Raw genomic sequence first — 18,730 nt, forward strand, 5'->3', positions numbered from 1 at the left:
GGATCTTCAAGAGTTTTGAGAGGAACTACTCCTAAAATATTATCCATCTATTTTGAAATTAGTAAATTAGACTTTGTCATCGTCAATAATTTATATACATAAATTAAGCGTGTGTTTAAATATTGATGATGGGGAAAATTTTAAATCTTTAGAATCCCATGATTTTGGGAAGCTATTTTTCACTACATACGGTAAATAGCAACATTCATCACATTTCTGCGCACTCATTTTTCCTTTTAATGTTGGTATCAACGTGTTTTAACCCAAATTAGAATGCTAGAGTATATTTCATGATTAATATTTTATTAGGTTGTGTTAATGGGCATCGTAAGGTATCCATTATCAACAACTTTTGACTTTTTGTTTGTACAATTTTTTTGTCATTTTCTGCAATTTTATGTTATGTTTTTTAGAGTAGGGCTAATTTTGTAGAAAGAAAAAAATATTAAAATAACCAAAAGGGCATGTCTTTTTTTTTTAATTTTTTTATTGAAAATGACCAACTTTTGTACAATCTTAACAAGCACTTATGTTTTTTTTTTTCTTTCTTTTGGATAGGGACAAGCACTTATGTTAACATTTGCCTATTTTATTTCTTATATCTAACAGTTTATGTCGCGCTCGCGTCGTGCATTGTCCTTTGGGCCATCCTCTACCCATTGTCAGAGTGCCAACCTATATGGCCGGCCCACTTCACTCTTTAAGCCCTCTACAGCATCATTAGGGCCTGCTCATGTAGCTCAATCTAGCCCATACAATCAAAACCACACATAGAAGATGGTTGGCCCACAAATTTTGGGCCGAATAATTGCAGTCCTTTTCAGCCCATTGAGAAGTAGGAGATTTTCTGTTTGTTTTTTTTTTTTTTTTATGGAGAGATTTTTTTTGTTTGTGGGTTTGGTGTCAAATTAAAAATTAGCTTATTTTACTATTCAGTTTATTTACTGCAATTTTTTGTATTATTTATGAGTCTCACTATATTATTTTATCTAATTTTTACCTTTATTTATAATACTTTCAGCAAAAAAATTTCAATTTTAACAAAATAAGTCTATCCCAAACAATCGCTAAATATATAATAACAAGTTGATAGATAATATATTAATTAAAATAAGAATAAGAATGTTTGCAAAAAGATATCAAAAATAGCAAAATGACTAAACCACCCTGGTATTGGTCCAATAAGATTAAAAAAATAATTGACTTTAGAATTCTCTAGAATTCTCATCACTCATCATAGTAGCAATTATATTTTTTTAATAGAAATAAATATATATCTTGTTTGTTGGGAGCCCCTATCCATTCTTCACACTTTGCTTTCCGAGGAATTCTCTGTTTTCTCTGCATTTGATCATCAAAGAAGGTGAAGCCCAGAGATCAATATCTCCCAAATTTTATGCAAAGTTAATATTTTGTGTGCATATTTAAGTGAAACAAGGCTGATGTTGTTCTATTTTATTTATTATTTATTTGAATTTTCTTGTCCATAATTTGAATTATCCATATATATATAGCTATAAGGAGTGACTCTGTTTTACTCTGTTTTTTTTCTCTTGTGGGTGTCTCTGATCTAGGGTTTTGGGGACCCTTTGGCTATCTTTTTGGGTTTTGACCATCTGGGTCTCACTTATTTTCGTTGAAAGTTGAATCCTTTTGTGGGGACTTTGTAGGAGATTGATCTTTGAACTGATAGTGGTTGCTGTAATACTAGTAGCTTGTTTAGGCTTTTGATTTTGAATGGCTCGGTTGGTTCTGCCATGCAAAGGTGCGGGTTTAGCAAGGACGGGTCTATTGGGTTTGGTCTCCTCTGCTCCTGTGAATACCTATTTCTCATTTCCTCAGTCATGGTTTTGTGTTTGTATGTGTGTGCGTAAAAAAAAAAAAAAAAAAAAAAAAAAAAACTTGGAATCAACTTTAATTGCTGCTTTATGGTTACAAACTTTTTTTTCTTTTGTACATTATATTACTTCATTTTTTTTAGACCTATTTTTTGTTCATATTGGTTCCATGGGAATGATGAGATTCTTTTGCCAATTGTTCTCATTTTTATTAATGTTCTCTTACTAGACACGCACACATATTCCTTTGGTTGGTGATATGCTTTTGTACTTTTATAGTGGAGAGTGAGGTACTGAGGTATAGTGTATAGACTATTAATTTTGAGGAATTAAATGGAGAAAATACAATTAATTTTGAAGTGGGGTTTTAGGTCATGCTCTTAATGAGTCTTCTGCCTGGTGAGGGTTTAGTTCATAGCATATGGAAGTTTGGGTGCCTTGTGTTCAATTATGTGAAGTTGAATTTATCTGCTGTTGATTGCCAGTCGTGAATTAGTTTTATGATTTGTACTTCATGATAGCTAATTCACCTGTAAAAATGGTTTGATTTGTCTATCTGCAGCTTCAGGTTACAAGCCGTGTTAGTTTTTTGGAGAACTCAGCAAAAATTATTTATAGATATAGACGCTTTCTTACTTCGGAGGTTGGTGCACTCTCTCTCTCTCTCTCGCTCTCACTATATGGTCTACTAGGATTTTTTTAGTGGCATTGTGTTTAGTGGCTTCTGAATGATTTTGAATCTCTGCTGTTCGAATAGGAGTTTTTGCTATTAAAAAAAAAAAAAAAAAAAGGAAAAAACAATGAAGGTTTATGGATTCATTGATTGATTGTTGATTTCAGGCTTTGTGCCGAAGGAATTGTCGCTTTTCATATCCTTCATTATCTGTAAGTTGCTATAGATTGAATTAATGTGCTTTCTTGTATGTCTACACACAAGCACACACATGATATACATATCATGTTTGATGCTCATTTTGGGTACTTTGTAGTTTCTAATTTTCATTTTTTTTAATCATTTGCATTCCTCAACCTTATTGTAGAGGGCTAAACAAGCCAACAGGCTGATTTGTTCGGTTGCCACAGAATCCTTAAAAAACCCCGTTGAAGAATCCAAGATGGATACGCCTAAAGAAATCTTTTTGAAGGATTACAAGATGCCTGATTACTATTTTGATACGGTACAAATATACCTAAATTAATTTTTCTACGTTAGGACTAGAAACTTTGTGGCGTTTGTTTTTGTATGCATACTGATGTAATTATGACTACAGGTGGATTTGAGATTTTCATTGGGTGAAGAGAAAACAATTGTTTCTTCAAAAATAACTGTGTTCCCCAGAATTGAAGGTAGGTTGTGACCATTCTTCCTTTTTAGTACTTTGTTCACTGGTAGTATTTATATCTCTGACAGATAAGTAATTAGCTGTTCAAGCAGCAATGTTTTCCTCACATTTTCCTATAGCAGTAGACTAAGTATTAGATCTTGTTCATTCTTCTACGCAAGTTAATGCCTATGAGAAATTTTGGAAGAATACTTCTATGTAAATTTAATTCTTTTTTAATAAATAATTCTTGTAAAATAGGTTCTTCTCCTCCTCTGGTTTTGGATGGACACGACGTAAAGTTGGTCTCAATTTGTGTTAATGGCAAGGAACTCAAGGTTTGTAATTTTCCTACTTTTCCTAAGGTCCTTCAATACAAACAAATAGAAAGCCTTTCTTGTTGCCTGAATTTTATAATTATATGCTTTGTGGTTTAACTTCTTAAGATAGGGAGTTTTAGTTCAATAGCCAATTTATGTTTTTGGTTCTACTTAAATCTTAAGATACCTGAGTTGCAGTGTCATTGACATGCCATATAATTATTATTTTTTTTTTCTAACTTAATAATTTCTAGTGCCATGAATTGGTGCATGTCTGTGTGTTTTCTAGTGGTGCAGGTGGGCTAGAGTATTACCCCTTAAGGTTTTCTTACTATGACCCCTTTTTTTCTTCATAGGAGGGAGAATACCTGTTGGACTTGCGCCATTTGACACTCCTATCACCACCTAGTGGTTCATTTACTTTGGAAATCGTTAATGAGATACATCCTGAGAAGAACACATCTTTAGAGGTAAAACATGCCTTCTGGTATCCACAAGTTGATTTTGAAGTCTGTGGATCTCTCTTGTCCATATAAAAAATCAAATTCACTGCAGGGACTGTATAAGTCATCTGGGAATTTCTGTACACAATGTGAAGCTGAGGGTTTTCGGAACATTACATTTTATCAGGTGGGTATCTTGCAGCACCTATTTATTCTAGTGGCCTGTAATTCGAAATGTTGATTCTTTTTTTTCTTTTTTTCTTTTTTGGTAAAGGAAAATGTTGATTCTAACTTTCCAGTTTATTGATGTGTTCCATCTGCAAACAGGACCGCCCTGATATAATGGCAAAATACACATGTCGCATTGAAGCTGATAAGTCATTGTATCCGGTATTGTTGTCTAATGGAAATCTCATTGAACAAGGTGACCTTGAGGTAAGCTTCACTTTTTCTGCATTGAAAAGGCATTTGTGTTCCAACCAAAAAAAAGGGGGCCATTTATGTAGAATCTTATGTGCTGTTCTTTATTGTTATTTTTCTTTGCTGCAGGGTGGTAGACATTATGCCCTGTGGGAGGATCCCTTTAAGAAACCTTGCTACTTGTTTGCCTTAGTTGCTGGACAGTTGGAGAGCAGAGATGACACATTTATCACCCGTTCTGGTAGGAAGGTCTCACTAAGGATCTGGACCCCAGCACAAGACGTGCCCAAGACTGCTCATGCCATGTATTCGCTTAAGGCGGCTATGAAATGGGATGAGGATGTTAGTTTCTTCATATAAAACCTGAATTTTTAATTTGATACTAAATATTACCTTATTGATCTTATTCTAAAGCATACTTTGCTTTTATATACCTCTGCAAACAGGTGTTTGGTCTTGAATATGACCTGGATCTCTTTAATATTGTGGCTGTTCCAGATTTTAACATGTAAGTTAATTTTTTAAAAATAATGTTCTATGATGTGATAATATATTTGGTACCCATTTGATACTTTTTGGTGACAAATATCTCGTGCTATAGTACTTTTAATGTTTTACTCAATCATATTTATTGTTTCTTAATCAATGATCAGGGGAGCCATGGAAAACAAGAGTTTGAATGTATGCTTTCTGAACTTATTTCAGTTCACACATTGATGTCTCTCCTTAGATCTTTTCAAAACCATAGTTGAACTTAAATTGCCTTTTTCTAGATTTTCAATTCCAAGCTTGTCCTGGCATCTCCAGAAACAGCTACGGATGCAGATTATGCTGCAATTTTAGGAGTTATTGGCCATGAGGTTTGTTATTAATGTCTATAATGAAATGGGTTCTTTACTCAAGTCCTATGAATTTAATTTTTAATGACATTGGTTTCATGTTTTTAATAATTTGCAGTACTTCCACAACTGGACTGGCAACAGGTTAATTCATATCCCATCATAGCTCATTATTCCTTCAAAAAAAAAAAAATGAGAGTAAAAAATGTGCTGTGTTTAGCTCCTCATCTTATAGTTTGCTTTCTTACATTTGTCACGTTTATACTTGTTACTTTGGTTTGAAACTAATTTTCTTCTATTCATGATAATTTGGAACTTTGATGTTAATTACTACCTTATCTTTTAATATTCAATGTGTTCACACCTCAGTCATGATTCAATATAATAATTGCAGAGTGACATGTCGTGACTGGTTCCAGCTCAGCCTAAAGGAAGGTCTTACCGTTTTCCGTGATCAGGTATAGGCTTTTTGTCCCGCCTACAAATTAGTCTCGAACACACTATATATTCTTTTTTGGAGCTTACAAATATAAGAATCTTTAATAATTGGTAGGAGTTTTCATCTGATTTGGGAAGTCGTACTGTAAAGCGGATTGCTGATGTTTCCAAGCTTCGAAATTATCAGTTTCCACAGGTCTTCCTTCTTTCTCTCTAGAATATATAAAATGCGTGCAACCTCTAGATTGATGCCTTTGTTCTTATTATGTTATCATAATTGTCTAATTATCATTCTAAACCATTTAGAGCATTTGTGAATAGGCATGTTTGCCTATCTAAAATAGGTGTCAGTGATGTTTTGTGGAGTTTTTGGTATGATATGCTGCATTTAAGTGTATATATGTTTCCTTAATTTTCAGGATGCTGGTCCCATGGCTCATCCTGTACGGCCACATTCTTACATTAAGGTCAGAAATCATTTTCTGTTTCTTTTATCTCTTCTAAAGTTTCTGTCAAGTTATCAACATAATCTACGGCTTTCTTTGACTATAACGCTTTTAACTTGTGTTCCTTCCTCTTCCATCCTACAACAGATGGACAACTTCTACACAGGCAAGTTGTTCTTTACATAATTTAACTAGAGTTAATAGTTATATTCACATTTATTTTGTTGAATTGGAAATTGTCATGTGCTTTTAACTTTTGGATATTTGGCTCTCTTGTGCATTGTGTTGGATATGATGCTGATTTGGGGCCTTCACCAACTTCAACATGCAGTAACGGTAGGGTTTAGCAATTGTCTTTGCATCTTATAATCCTCATATCCCATGTACGCACTTGAGAAATTATCTAATTGTTCTTTGTTTCAATTTCTTTTACAGGTGTATGAAAAGGTTTTCCTTTTTTGTTCAACAACAAATCTCTCTCTTTAACGACAAACTCTCTCTCTCTCTCTCTCTCTGTCTGTGTCTCAGGACAATGACTTTTAATTTATTGATTTTTTGTTCTTATGATCCAATTTCAGGGAGCTGAAGTTGTCAGGATGTACAAAACCTTGCTGGGGAGTCAAGGGTTCCGAAAAGTAAGATTTAGAATTTGTTGGAGTTTAAATCTGATTATGTGATTTAAAATTATAAATGTCTAGTTCATTATATAGCTGCTGATCTGTGGGTGTCCATGTATACGATTTCTCTACTTTCAGGGCATGGATCTTTATTTCAAGAGACATGATGGGCAAGCTGTAACCTGTGAAGATTTTTTTGCTGCCATGCGAGATGCAAATGATGCTGATTTTGCTAATTTCTTACAATGGTCTGTATCTGCCTTTTGTTTCTTTTGAGCTTCTGAAGATTTTGATGCTTACTCTTTAAAATATAACTAAAATACAGGTACTCCCAAGCTGGGACCCCTCTTGTCAAAGTGACATCATCATATGATCCCAAAGCTCGTACATTTTCTCTAAAATTCTGGTATACATGCTTGTGATCTCTCTCTCAGCAAAGAATTATGGTCTTTCTCATTGGTTGGTAATATGGCTAACAAGTTGTGTTTGATTGTGGGCTTTTCACAGTCAAGAGATACCACCAACCCCAGGGCAACCTGTAAAAGAACCCATGTTCATTCCTGTTGCACTAGGTTTGCTCGACAAAACTGGCAAGGACATCCCTCTTTCCTCTGTGTATCACGATGGAACATTGCAGTCTGTCTCAAGCAATGATCAGCCAGTATATACTACAGTTCTTCGAGTGACCAAGGTCAGTTCAGAACTTTTACGTTTGCCTTTTTTCTTTTTCTTTTTGCGTGCATTTTCCCTTTTTGCATAATGGACCAACAGTGAGTCACTAAGAGAAGATAAATACAAAATCTTGTAGACATCTTGAGATAATCCATTTCATATTCTATGCAAAGCATGAACAATTTTATCTTATGTTTGTATTGACCCAATACTGCATTGCTAAGCATTAGGCGCCTTTTATTACTTTTTAATTGTTTATATACATATTAACATTTGTATGATTGTGATTGGACTAAGCAGAAAGAAGAAGAGTTTGTGTTTTCTGATATATCTGAGCGGCCAGTTCCATCTCTATTGCGGGGCTATAGTTCTCCTATTCGTCTTGAATCTGATCTGACTGACAGCGACCTGTTCTTCCTTCTTGCTCATGATTCTGATGAGTTCAACCGGTTTGTCTTTCTAAATGCTGCAATACCCCTTTTTTTCTTTTTCTTTTTTGTAATTGAGCAACTGATAGACTGAAATTTACTTGATTATTTTTCTGTTCAGTTGGGAGGCTGGACAGCTGCTGGCACGCAAGCTGATGCTCAGCTTGGTGGCTGATTTCCAACAAAACAAGCCATTGGTTCTGAATCCAAATTTTGTGCATGGGCTCAGAAACATACTCAGTGACTCAAGCTTGGATCAAGTATGACTGACTTCTTTTTGAAAAAAAAAAATATTGGGGGAAGGGCAAATGTACTAATGTAACTTCAATTCAATGACCTCTGTTTTTCCAGGAATTTGTTGCAAAGACAATGACTCTACCTGGAGAAGGGGAAATAATGGACATGATGGTAGTTGCAGATCCTGATGCTGTTCATTCTGTTCGCACTTTCATCAGGAAGCAGCTTGCCCAGGAACTGAAAGCAGAGTTACTCAGCACAGTACGCATTCTTCCTAGGAGTTGCATAAATATGATATATTAATTACTATTTTGTGCTATTTTTTTTAATTTTTTTTGTTGAGCAATAAATGTTTGTGTTAATGCTTCATAGGTTGAAAAATATAGGAGCTCAAAAGAGTATGTGTTTGACCACCCTAATATGGCAAGGCGTGCTTTGAAGAATATTGCACTAGGTATGTTTTGCTTCAATTGTATGTTTGCAAGATTGGCCTCTGATAAACTTTTATAAATTGATTAATTGTGTGTTTTGTATTTTCTATAGCGTATCTTGCATCACTTGAAGCTCCAGAGTATACCGAGCTTGCGTTGCAGGAGTATAGAACTGCCACAAATATGACTGATCAATTTGCAGCTTTGGCGGCCATAGCCCAAAACCCTGGTAAAACTCGTGATGATGTTCTGGCTGACTTCTATAGCAAGTGGCAGCATGACTTTTTGGTATTACTTCTGCTCAATTGCTCTTAATTTGCTAGAATGATATTTTTGGGTCTCTCTGAGTTCTGTGTGGTGCATTTCATCTCTCTCTTTCTCCTAGGGAGGGAATGTATGGTAGGTATTTTGCATAGGATTTTCCCAAGTACACAATGAGGATCTTCCTGATATATGAGTAGTTGTACAGCATAGTTCAGAATTCAGCTTGTATACACAGGAAATGATACTTGTTAGGAAAATAAATGGGCATCATTAGAACTTGATCAAGTTGTGTTTGGAAGCATCTCTGTGGAAGAAAGACGTTTAGGTAACTTTGTTAACAAAGCTAATTATGAGGCAAGACTGAACTGATGATGCATTCTTAATATTCCCTAATTATCAGTGGATGAAAACATGCTTAATGTTTACAAGTTGCTATTGGAGCTTTTCAGTTTTTCTTTTTTCTTTATTAGTGTGTATGATACTATTATTTTTTTTTTTCCTGATGTTGAATGTGGTACTGGATTTTGAGAATCGTTGCCTTCACCAATTTATGCAGGGAAAGTTTCTTCTCATCATTGTGACAATCTTATCCTCCCCAATCTCATATTCCTCTTTTGCTTCAGGTTGTGAATAAATGGTTTGCCCTTCAAGCCATGTCTGACGTTCCTGGTAACGTTGAGAATGTTAAGACCCTCTTAAACCACCCTGCATTTGACCTGCGTAATCCAAACAAGGTGTACTCCCTCATTGGAGGTTTCTGTGGGTCTCCTGTGAATTTCCATGCAAAAGACGGGTCAGGCTACAAGTTCTTGGGAGAAATTGTACTGAAACTAGACAAACTCAACCCTCAGGTCCATTCAAAAATTTCTTTTCGGGCTTTTATATGATTTACATCATATTAAATACTAATTTATTTTTGGTATTCTTTATCCTTGTCATGAATTGTAGGTGGCATCCCGCATGGTCTCAGCCTTTTCTAGATGGAGGCGTTATGATGAAACCAGGCAAAACCATGCGAAGGTAGGACATCATTGCTGTAAATATTTCTGGTTAACGTTGTTGTTGTCTTTTTAATCTAAATCCCCTCGTTTCATATTGTAAACTTATAATGTCCTACTTGTAATCAAATCATTCTTACACTACGTCTCAAAAAATTGTTCTACTGAAAGAGGACAATGTTGTCTTTGTCTAAGTACAAAATTCGATTTGTGTTTTGCAGGCACAGCTGGAGAGGATAATGTCTACCAATGGACTGTCAGAGAATGTATTTGAGATTGCCTCAAAAAGCTTGGCTGCTTAAATGTGTTGATTTATTTAAGGTGAAAAAAATTGCAAAGAACACATTGCCATCACCAGCTTTAGAGGATAATAAATATGTTGTGTCATGTTTTGCTTTGTCTCCATAAACTATGTTTTTTTATTTAGAGGAAACTTTCCATTAATTAAAACTGTTTTTACTTCCAAAGTCACTGTACTCCATTTTGGGGTGATAGGGCCTGTTTTAGCACTGTGCTGGAACCTATGATACATTATGGAAGTGTGTTTCTTTTATGTAAAACGTTCTTCGTGTGCAGTGTTGTGTTTGTACCCACTCAATTCTTGGATGAAATCTTGAAAAGAGTCCCAAACAGATCCAAAACTCAAAAACCCCATCATGAAGCACTGCTCTAGCCTGCTCTCATTACCATCTCTCTTATGCATAGTGATTTTAGGTTTTTTTGGCTTAAGCATGATGATTTTAGTTACTATCGAAATGTGACAAGTTAATATGATTTATGTAACCAACAAATATGATAAAGTTTCCTCGTTATTACTGGTTCAAAATCATAATAGCATCGCACCTCATTTTTGCGGTCAAATGTGCGGTGCAGTGTATAAGATGCGGTTTGAAGTTAGTATATTTTCAAATTTTGGATCCTACCTAGCGCAAAACTAATATTTTCTTTTATTTTAGCCCAAGTTTTAAATTATTGAGCTAGTTTTTCTTTATTTTGAGCTGGCTTTCCTAATTAACACTTGATAGGATTATCACACTATCTTATTTTATTTTGAAAACTATGGTTATTAAAATATTAATAATATATTTAATATTAAAAATAATTAAATATATTAATATATAAAGAGGATGCGGTTTTCTTATTATAAAATTGCAAATCGCACTTATGTCATTTTGTGGGTGATTTTGGTGCGGTTTTTGCAGTTTGATGAACACCCTAGGTGGAACCTATCATTGAAAATGATTATATGATTATATATTTTGAAAATCTAACCATTAAATTGTATGTGCTTTATCTTCTTAACACATGTAAAATTTCGTGTTAATCTATAAACTTATTTATTTACTATTAAATTTATAAATTTATTTTTTCTGCATAATTTTAGAGTATAAAAACATGAAATTTAAACATAGAAAATTTAAGAAAAAAATATAATTCAACGATAGATTTATCATAATTCACATTTAATAAAAAAATATAAAGTGAAATTATAGCCTTAAGTTACAACTAAAATTATTGTCAATTTTTTTTTCCAAAGGTAATTTACCCTAACCCTCAACTTTTTCCTTAAAAAAAAGGATAAAAAAAAAAAAAGAGTCAAAAGTACAGAAATATAATAAGCACTCGGGATGCTGGTGATGTTTGAAAAAGTCATAAAAACCTTTAACGAGTTGTCCTATATTAAAATGAAATTATGCTTTGTGGAAATCCATTATTAACAATTCTTGTATTAATCATATCGTATGTGATAGATTCGAATCTAAAGTATTATCCTTTTGCCAAGAGCATCACATGGCCTAAAGGATTGGACTAACGTGCTTATGTCAGATTTTAGTATAGTCTACGTTCAGTCATAATTAAATTTTTGCATTTTTTATTTTTATCTTTATAGTTTATATTATGTACTAGTATTATAGTATGTAACTTATTTCAATTTTGTATATATAAATTATTGTTTTTGTTTCAGTTATAGTCTTTCTTTTTTTATTTGATAAGTTCAGTTATATAGTCTTTGAAATTTTAGAAACATCTAAATCTAATCTTTATTTTTTCTAATGATAAGATATAACACGAATTTTGTACCTAAACCATTATTAAAGTTAACAATTAGGAAAGATAAATGTTATTTGTAATAAAAACGTAGAGACACGTGAGCCCAACATTTAATTTAAACTAAATTCTAAACAAATAGGATTGGGACACATTGTGGTCCTTCGCGTGTGTGTTACGTACAAATTATAAGAGCAATTATGCAATGTAGTTCTGAATGTGTCATTTAAAAAAATATAAAAACATTTTAATAAAAAGATATACTAATATTTTTTTAAAAGTAATATAAATAATTAATTGTTATGGTTAATTAGAATTTCTTCTTAATTGTATAATAGTTAAGCATTTTTTTTATGGGAAACAGAAAAAGCTGTCAATAAATTAATTGTTTATTTTTTTTTTTCCATAAAAAATTCATTTAAATGGATTATTAATCATTTTCCTAAGAGCATCCATTAGCATTTTTCTTATTAATAAACACTCTACTCCCTAACATTAGAAAATGTAATAAATTAAACAAGAAGTCAACCTTTTCAATAATTAAAAAAAAAAAAAGATGCCTGATAGAAATTTAAGACTTGTTAGTTAAATTTGATGGAAACCTAATGGTCATTTGCTTTGATGAAATTGACTTTTTTTTTTTTTTTCTTTAAATTTGTGGATATTTGGAATGACTAAAATTGATGTTAATAGCTTTACCCAAAACTTATTAGGCCAACCACCACCTCCCAATTACGTCTCGCATCACAAAGATTAACTTTTTCTTACAATTTTTTAAGTTTCGCATAAAAAGTTTTTTAAAATAGATTAATAGTATATGACCTTAGAGTATACATTAACTGAATTATTTTATTATATATGCAATTAGGAGATGCAAAATACCGTTGCAATAATTTGACCCGAATTACTTTTGTTAATTCTTTGCAATCTATTGTAATAAAATTTGAGAAATAATAGCATATTGCTACAAAAGTAATAAATTGTTTATTGCAATAAAAAATATATTATTACATCAAAATTTTCATTAAAATATTTAAGGTTTATTGCAACGAAAATATTTTTTAGCATAAACCTATTACCTCAATTTTTTGTAGCATAAACTTATTACCTCAAATTTTATTACAATACTTTGCATCAACTATTGTAATGAATCTAATGTATTGCAATGATTTTTAATATGAAACAAAATAGATAATTAATTGAAGAGTCTAGTTAATGTATGCCCAAAGGCATACATTAACCATATATTTTTTAAATTTTTTTATAAAAGTTAATAAAGGTGTCAACATAACTAATTACTTTTTTGCTTTTTCATAAATCTTTATTAATATAATTTATTAATATATACACGTTACTAAATCCTTTAATTGAAACCTATTTAAAAATTGGGTTCGATTGATCAGTTTAGGGGTGGCAAAATTGGACACGACATATGAACCCGACACGACACGACACGACACGAAATTAGCAGGTTATAAGTTGAGACTTAATGGGTTCATGTCATATTCGGGTTGACATGATGAACCCGTTTGATAAACGGACTGGGTTAGGGTTCAACCTATAGAACTCGTTTGACCCGGCTAACCCGTTTAATTAAATGAAATTTTACCAATATACCATTCAAACTATAGGTATATAAACTTATTAGTTGTTGTAGTTTATTTTCGTTGACGTATTGTGATTGATTATTTATGATGTTGAGATATGATTTAGTTTTGAATGATTATTTGTGATATAATTACTCATTAGTTTTGAATTTTATATTTAAAATATTTATTTGCTTGTTTTTCCATAAATGTTTTTCTTCATTTTGATAAAATTAGATAAACAGGTCGACACGACTGACCCGTTTAATAAATGGGTCATGTTAGGGTTGAGAAATCTTGACCTGTTTAATAAACATGTTGGGTTAGTGTTAACCTATATAGTCGGATACGTATGAATTGACATGACACGAACCTGACACGTGAACACGAATTGACATCCCTAATTCGGTTAAGGCACACATTAAACTATTTATTTTTAAAAATATTTTATAAAAAATTAAAAAATTATAAAACTTTTTAAATTTTCGATAAAACTTTTTTAAAAAATAGTATACTATTATGTGTTCTAACAACAGGCGTTAGTAAAATTCTTAAAAATTAATAAAAAAAACCTATATATTATACTAATGTTTACGTTTGCCAAGGAGCGTGTCCTTTTTTATTCTTTCTTGCTTTAAAAATCGGTGCCCATCCTTTCCTGAAGACAACCTTGTATAATCAGAACGGGATTCTAGTCCTACAACAACTACTTTTTTAGACTCTCTCAAGTAACTGTCTCTGTCTCTCTGTGCTAGCAATTTTAGCATCTCTGAACAGTTGTGATTGAACACCACGTGCAGCAACAGACAGCCGTACGATGATACCCTTAATTAAGTTCACAAAACCATGGGTCAAACTCTCAAAAACCACCTTATTATTTGATTAAATAAATACCAACAGATTACATCATCTCCTCTGTCAGATACAGATATAGGGAATTTTGGGACCCACTTTCCTTCCCTTGAAGTCTTCCACTTTAGAAACTACTCCCCCTACCAGTACCAGTTACCACCTCGTTTTTGTACACGTGCCACGTGTACTCCCTCGTATTAAGTTTGGTTTGGTTGAAAACAGACAGGATTTTGTTGTAGGTAGCCAACCCATATGGTACTGTACAACTACAAAACAGCACTACACTCTTTAGAATTAAATTTAGATCTCTCTCTCAACGTGTTAGTAAACAAAAACATTTACAACTTTTGTCGTCACAACTCGCTATGTGATGAGTTGTAAATGGTGTTTTTTTCTCTAAAAATGTTAAGAACACAACAAAATTTATAACTTTTATTACAATTGATCATATAATAGCTTTTATTACAATTGATCATTAATAATTTGTGACTGATATTTCTCTTTCGCTAAAAATACTTAAAACATAACAATTTTTACAATTTTTACCGTAACTCACTGCATAATAAATTATAGCTTGTAAGTGGTAAAGGAAAAGTAACAGCTGTATGTGTATGTGCCGCCACAACTTGGCAAGTAACAAAAGTATGAACTTTTATTACGACACTTGCTGCTCTCTCTCTCTCTACTAGAGTGCTATGGAGTTGAACTATGGTATATTACAATAAAAAGTCATCACCTCTGGCCTAAATTAGGCCTAAGTGCTTTTCCTTGATTAAGAAATGGATAAATACCAATGGATGGATTATCAAAAAAAAAAAAAAAAAAAAACAATGGATGATCTAGAACTTTGGACTTTGGAGGTCATCAATGCTTCAATTAACTTGATCTAATAATTTGGGATTTATTGCCTTTTAAATTTATTGATATCAATTACCTAATGACTATCTGGCTTGATAAGAAGTGCTACATTCACAACATTTTTACAATATTTTCACAACAAATCATAGGTGGTTAGTTGTTATTGGTTCAAATTTAAATCTAACACCAATATTACTTTTTTGTCCCAATAATAACAACTTACCACTTAAAATTTGTTGTAAATATATTGTGAAAATATTGTAGACATATCATTTCTCTTAGTTTAACGGCATCTAGCCTTTAATTATGAGGTTAAGAACAAAACCCATATGGCCTCAAGGCCTTTAAGTTGTTTAAATTTAAGATAATCTCACTACAAATGATAATTATTTGTCAGATTCTCCTGTTTTTATTATATATTTTGACTACAAAAAAAAAAGGGAAAAAGAAAAGGCCCTCTCTTGTGGAGTGCAGGAGTGGTCCAGCTAAATGCTAACTTCAGTAGTAAGTACACCCTATTTTGCATGTGAAATTATCTTTGTGAGAGAGGGAGGTTCAAACAATAATTATGAGAAATGACAATAGAATAACCCAAACTTTGTTTAAACTACTTGTATATGAATACATCTTAATTATGTTAAAGTTTACCACTTAGAGAAAAGGATTTATTGGCTTTAATGTTTTATTGGGGCGAAAAGGAATCATCTTTCCTTCTTTCTAATGATTTTTTTAAAACCTTTTTGGCTGTGGAAAAGTCAAGCAAAAGGGAAAAAGAATATATAATATTGTTTAGCAATTTTAGCTATGTTGATTGGTTACCATGTTTGCAATGATGAAAGGCTATCTCGATTAGATTTGAGGTTTGATTAATTAGGTAATTATCATTTGACCCTACTTTAAAGTTTAAAGTTTTACTATGGCTTCAAAAGTCTTCTATCTAATTTTTTGAGTGTCGAGAAGTCAAGCAAAAAGAAAGACAACCAACTCTGATTCGAAGCTATCTTTTGTACTCATTTCCTTTCCTTCTATAGCTTGATTTGGCAAACAATAAAAGAAAGGGAAAAAAAAATTCACATGAAGTGAATTGAAACGTTCAAAGGAAACAAGTTTCATTAATTTGTCAAAACTCAAAAGCATATAAATTAAAGGATTTTGCTAATGTGTGTGGTAAAGGTACACAATAATTAATCATTTTTAAAAATATTTTCTTGAAAATTAAAAAAGTATTGACAGCTTTTTCAATTCCGAAAAAATGTTCCTAAAAATTAAAAAGCAGCTTCTCTCATTTATGGTTTTTAATTTCACAAACCATTGATGGGACCTTGACCCCTGTATACACCTTACCCTTCAAGCCATGCATCAGATAAGCAACACGCCTAGATTAACGCTTACGTTTTGTTAGAAGTCTCAAACTTTCAACCTCCAATTGAATTCCCCAGACATCATTCACATATAGTTAAGCAATATTTTCAATTTGGTTTGGGCATAAGGAAAGAGTTGAATTCATACTGATCCGATCCATTGGTCCAGTGTACATTAAAAATTAAAAATTTAAATTTCTATTGATCCATTTTTAATGCATATATGTATGAGTATAAACCAATTTTTAATTAACCTTAGTCACTTAATACTATTTTCAGGTTGCTCGAAGTGGATTTTAGGGTGAAAGACTAACTCGAAGTGATAATTTGACTTCATAGACTGTGGTAGGGGTTTGGAAACACCTCACTTAAGAAGATTTTTTAAGAAATGCTCGAATTAAACTAGTCCTAAGCAAGTCATCTCGAAGTAAAGTAAATTGCAGGAAATATAACATATTAAAGCCTAAACGAATATCCTAATGCTAAATTGATTTGAAGCAAGCGGCAATTCAAATAAAAATTAAATGGACAACTAGATATTGTATCAAACTTGATAAATACTTTATTTAATAAGATCATGAGTATAAAGGGAATGAACCTACAAGCATAAAGTCTACTACAAAGCTTAAGACTTAATTTGCCTAAGAACTATTATATATCTCCTAAGAATCTAAGTGCAATTGATCACAAAAGTGCTTTGGTGTGACATTGGTTGTGTACTTGTGTGTGGTGTTTTTTCCTTGTAGAATCAAACCCTATTTATACTCGAGACTTAAACAGTTGTCTCGTTATTAACAAGGCTTAATAACCTTTCTTAATCAATTCTAGGCAACTACCACCTTGTTGCTCTTGGTTACTTAGTACGTGTCTTCATGTCTGATGCCTTAGGTAACCGCTAGAGGCATTTGTTTACTAATTCTTCAAAATATACCCACTTTCCTAATAACTACTTGGGAACTCCACTAAATTCATGTAACTTGTCATTCATTTGGCCTTAATTATATGATCATTTCCAGCCTTGCAATTATGTTTAAGTTTCTTTTCCACATGGCCTTGCCCTATTCTGTCAAGTCTTGTCAATAAATAAATTGACATGTGTGCGCGCGTGTGCATACGTATATCAAAGTATAACTTTAATACACGCATGCACGCGCGCGCACACATACATACACACACACACACATATATATATATATATATATATATATATATATTATATTCAATATTTGAGTCACTACTAAGATTGAGTAACTTTTTTTGTAAGTTCATTAAAGACTTTCTTTTTATTTTTTTTTATTTCTTTACAAAGCATGTTATATCTTATTTTGAAAGCTTTATATATTTAGTTATCTTGATAGGTGATTTAACTTTATTTCATACTTCATATATATATAACTAATATAAGAGTTGCCTACATTTTCTTTTCCTTATTAATGTAATTTTTGGACTGGTAGAATATTAGAATTAATTATCCGACTATAAACTTAATGATTTGTGTATAATGTAAATCTTACTTTGAACATTTTCCATTTTTTTGGGGGGGGGGGGGTTATATTGAAAGAAATACAAAAAAAGAATATGAGTGATTTTGGTTGTGCCGATTCATTAACAACTGGATAAGTGTTATCAAAATAACAATCCATTTTAGTTAGGCTCATCTCGACCGGTACCCGGTTAGGTTAAATCTAACCCACCTGACCTGACTTGTTGGCTAGGTGTTTGGTTAATGAAATCACACTTTCTTGTTCACCCTTTCCAGCAATCTAAGGTAAAAATTATAGGAAAGCATGAACTTGAACAATTTTCTTACTTCATTTTGACTTATAAACAAATGGATGCAATAATTGGAAAATGACAAATGCGGTTAGGAGGCCTTAATCACAAGTTGTACAGATTATGAACTACTCTAGGTCAAAAGTAGCTCAGTGATTCTAATTCAAAACTTTATCTGGGGCCTCAATCCAAGGCCTATCAATCAAACTTCATCAAATTATTCACTAATCGCATTTCTTTAACTCCAATTCAATTTTAAAATATACGACAATTTGTTTCCCCTAAAAAAATGTTTAAAACTCAAATATGGCCCTATATGATATACCAATGGCACATCACAAAGCATACTATAGAGCTTAATGTGCTTCCTCATTGCTACATACCCCAATCATATTCCTTTCCAAAAATTTAATGTTATTCTTGGTAGGGCCATGACCACATTAACCTACCCCAAAAGCCTAGGGCTTATGCGTGCTGTGTTAAATATCTAGTTGTGGCACATATGTGTTGGGTGGACCCAAACAGCTAGAGAATTGAT

General features: G+C 32.5%; 1 protein-coding gene across 1 annotated transcript; it reads left to right on the forward strand.

Annotated features, from left to right (window-relative positions):
* The first annotated feature begins 1,541 nt into the window (after positions 1–1,541).
* On the forward strand, positions 1,542–10,288 carry LOC142613832 (puromycin-sensitive aminopeptidase). The gene is made up of 32 exons (XM_075786343.1): positions 1,542–1,815; positions 2,401–2,481; positions 2,679–2,723; positions 2,879–3,016; positions 3,110–3,185; positions 3,422–3,498; positions 3,837–3,950; positions 4,036–4,110; positions 4,251–4,358; positions 4,473–4,685; positions 4,790–4,851; positions 4,997–5,024; positions 5,117–5,203; positions 5,301–5,326; positions 5,577–5,640; positions 5,736–5,816; positions 6,040–6,087; positions 6,214–6,232; positions 6,398–6,402; positions 6,502–6,513; positions 6,645–6,701; positions 6,822–6,931; positions 7,009–7,089; positions 7,191–7,374; positions 7,656–7,804; positions 7,905–8,043; positions 8,135–8,281; positions 8,393–8,474; positions 8,564–8,739; positions 9,339–9,566; positions 9,664–9,735; positions 9,935–10,288. Exons 1-32 carry the CDS (start codon positions 1,738–1,740, stop codon positions 10,013–10,015), a joined length of 2,943 nt encoding a protein of 980 aa, XP_075642458.1. The 5' UTR covers positions 1,542–1,737; the 3' UTR covers positions 10,016–10,288.
* The last annotated feature ends 8,442 nt before the right edge of the window (positions 10,289–18,730 follow it).

Source organism: Castanea sativa, chromosome 10 (genome assembly GCF_040712315.1).
Source record: "Castanea sativa cultivar Marrone di Chiusa Pesio chromosome 10, ASM4071231v1".
Taxonomy (NCBI): domain Eukaryota; kingdom Viridiplantae; phylum Streptophyta; class Magnoliopsida; order Fagales; family Fagaceae; genus Castanea; species Castanea sativa.

Bases quoted from the DNA above. Each gene is read 5' to 3' on its own strand.
- LOC142613832 (XM_075786343.1), top strand. From the start codon at position 1,738: ATGGCTCGGTTGGTTCTGCCATGCAAAGGTGCGGGTTTAGCAAGGACG. The intron at 7,090-7,190 runs GTATACATGCTT...GGCTTTTCACAG, and splicing joins ACATTTTCTCTAAAATTCTG to TCAAGAGATACCACCAACCC. The intron at 8,475-8,563 runs GTATGTTTTGCT...TATTTTCTATAG, and splicing joins TTTGAAGAATATTGCACTAG to CGTATCTTGCATCACTTGAA.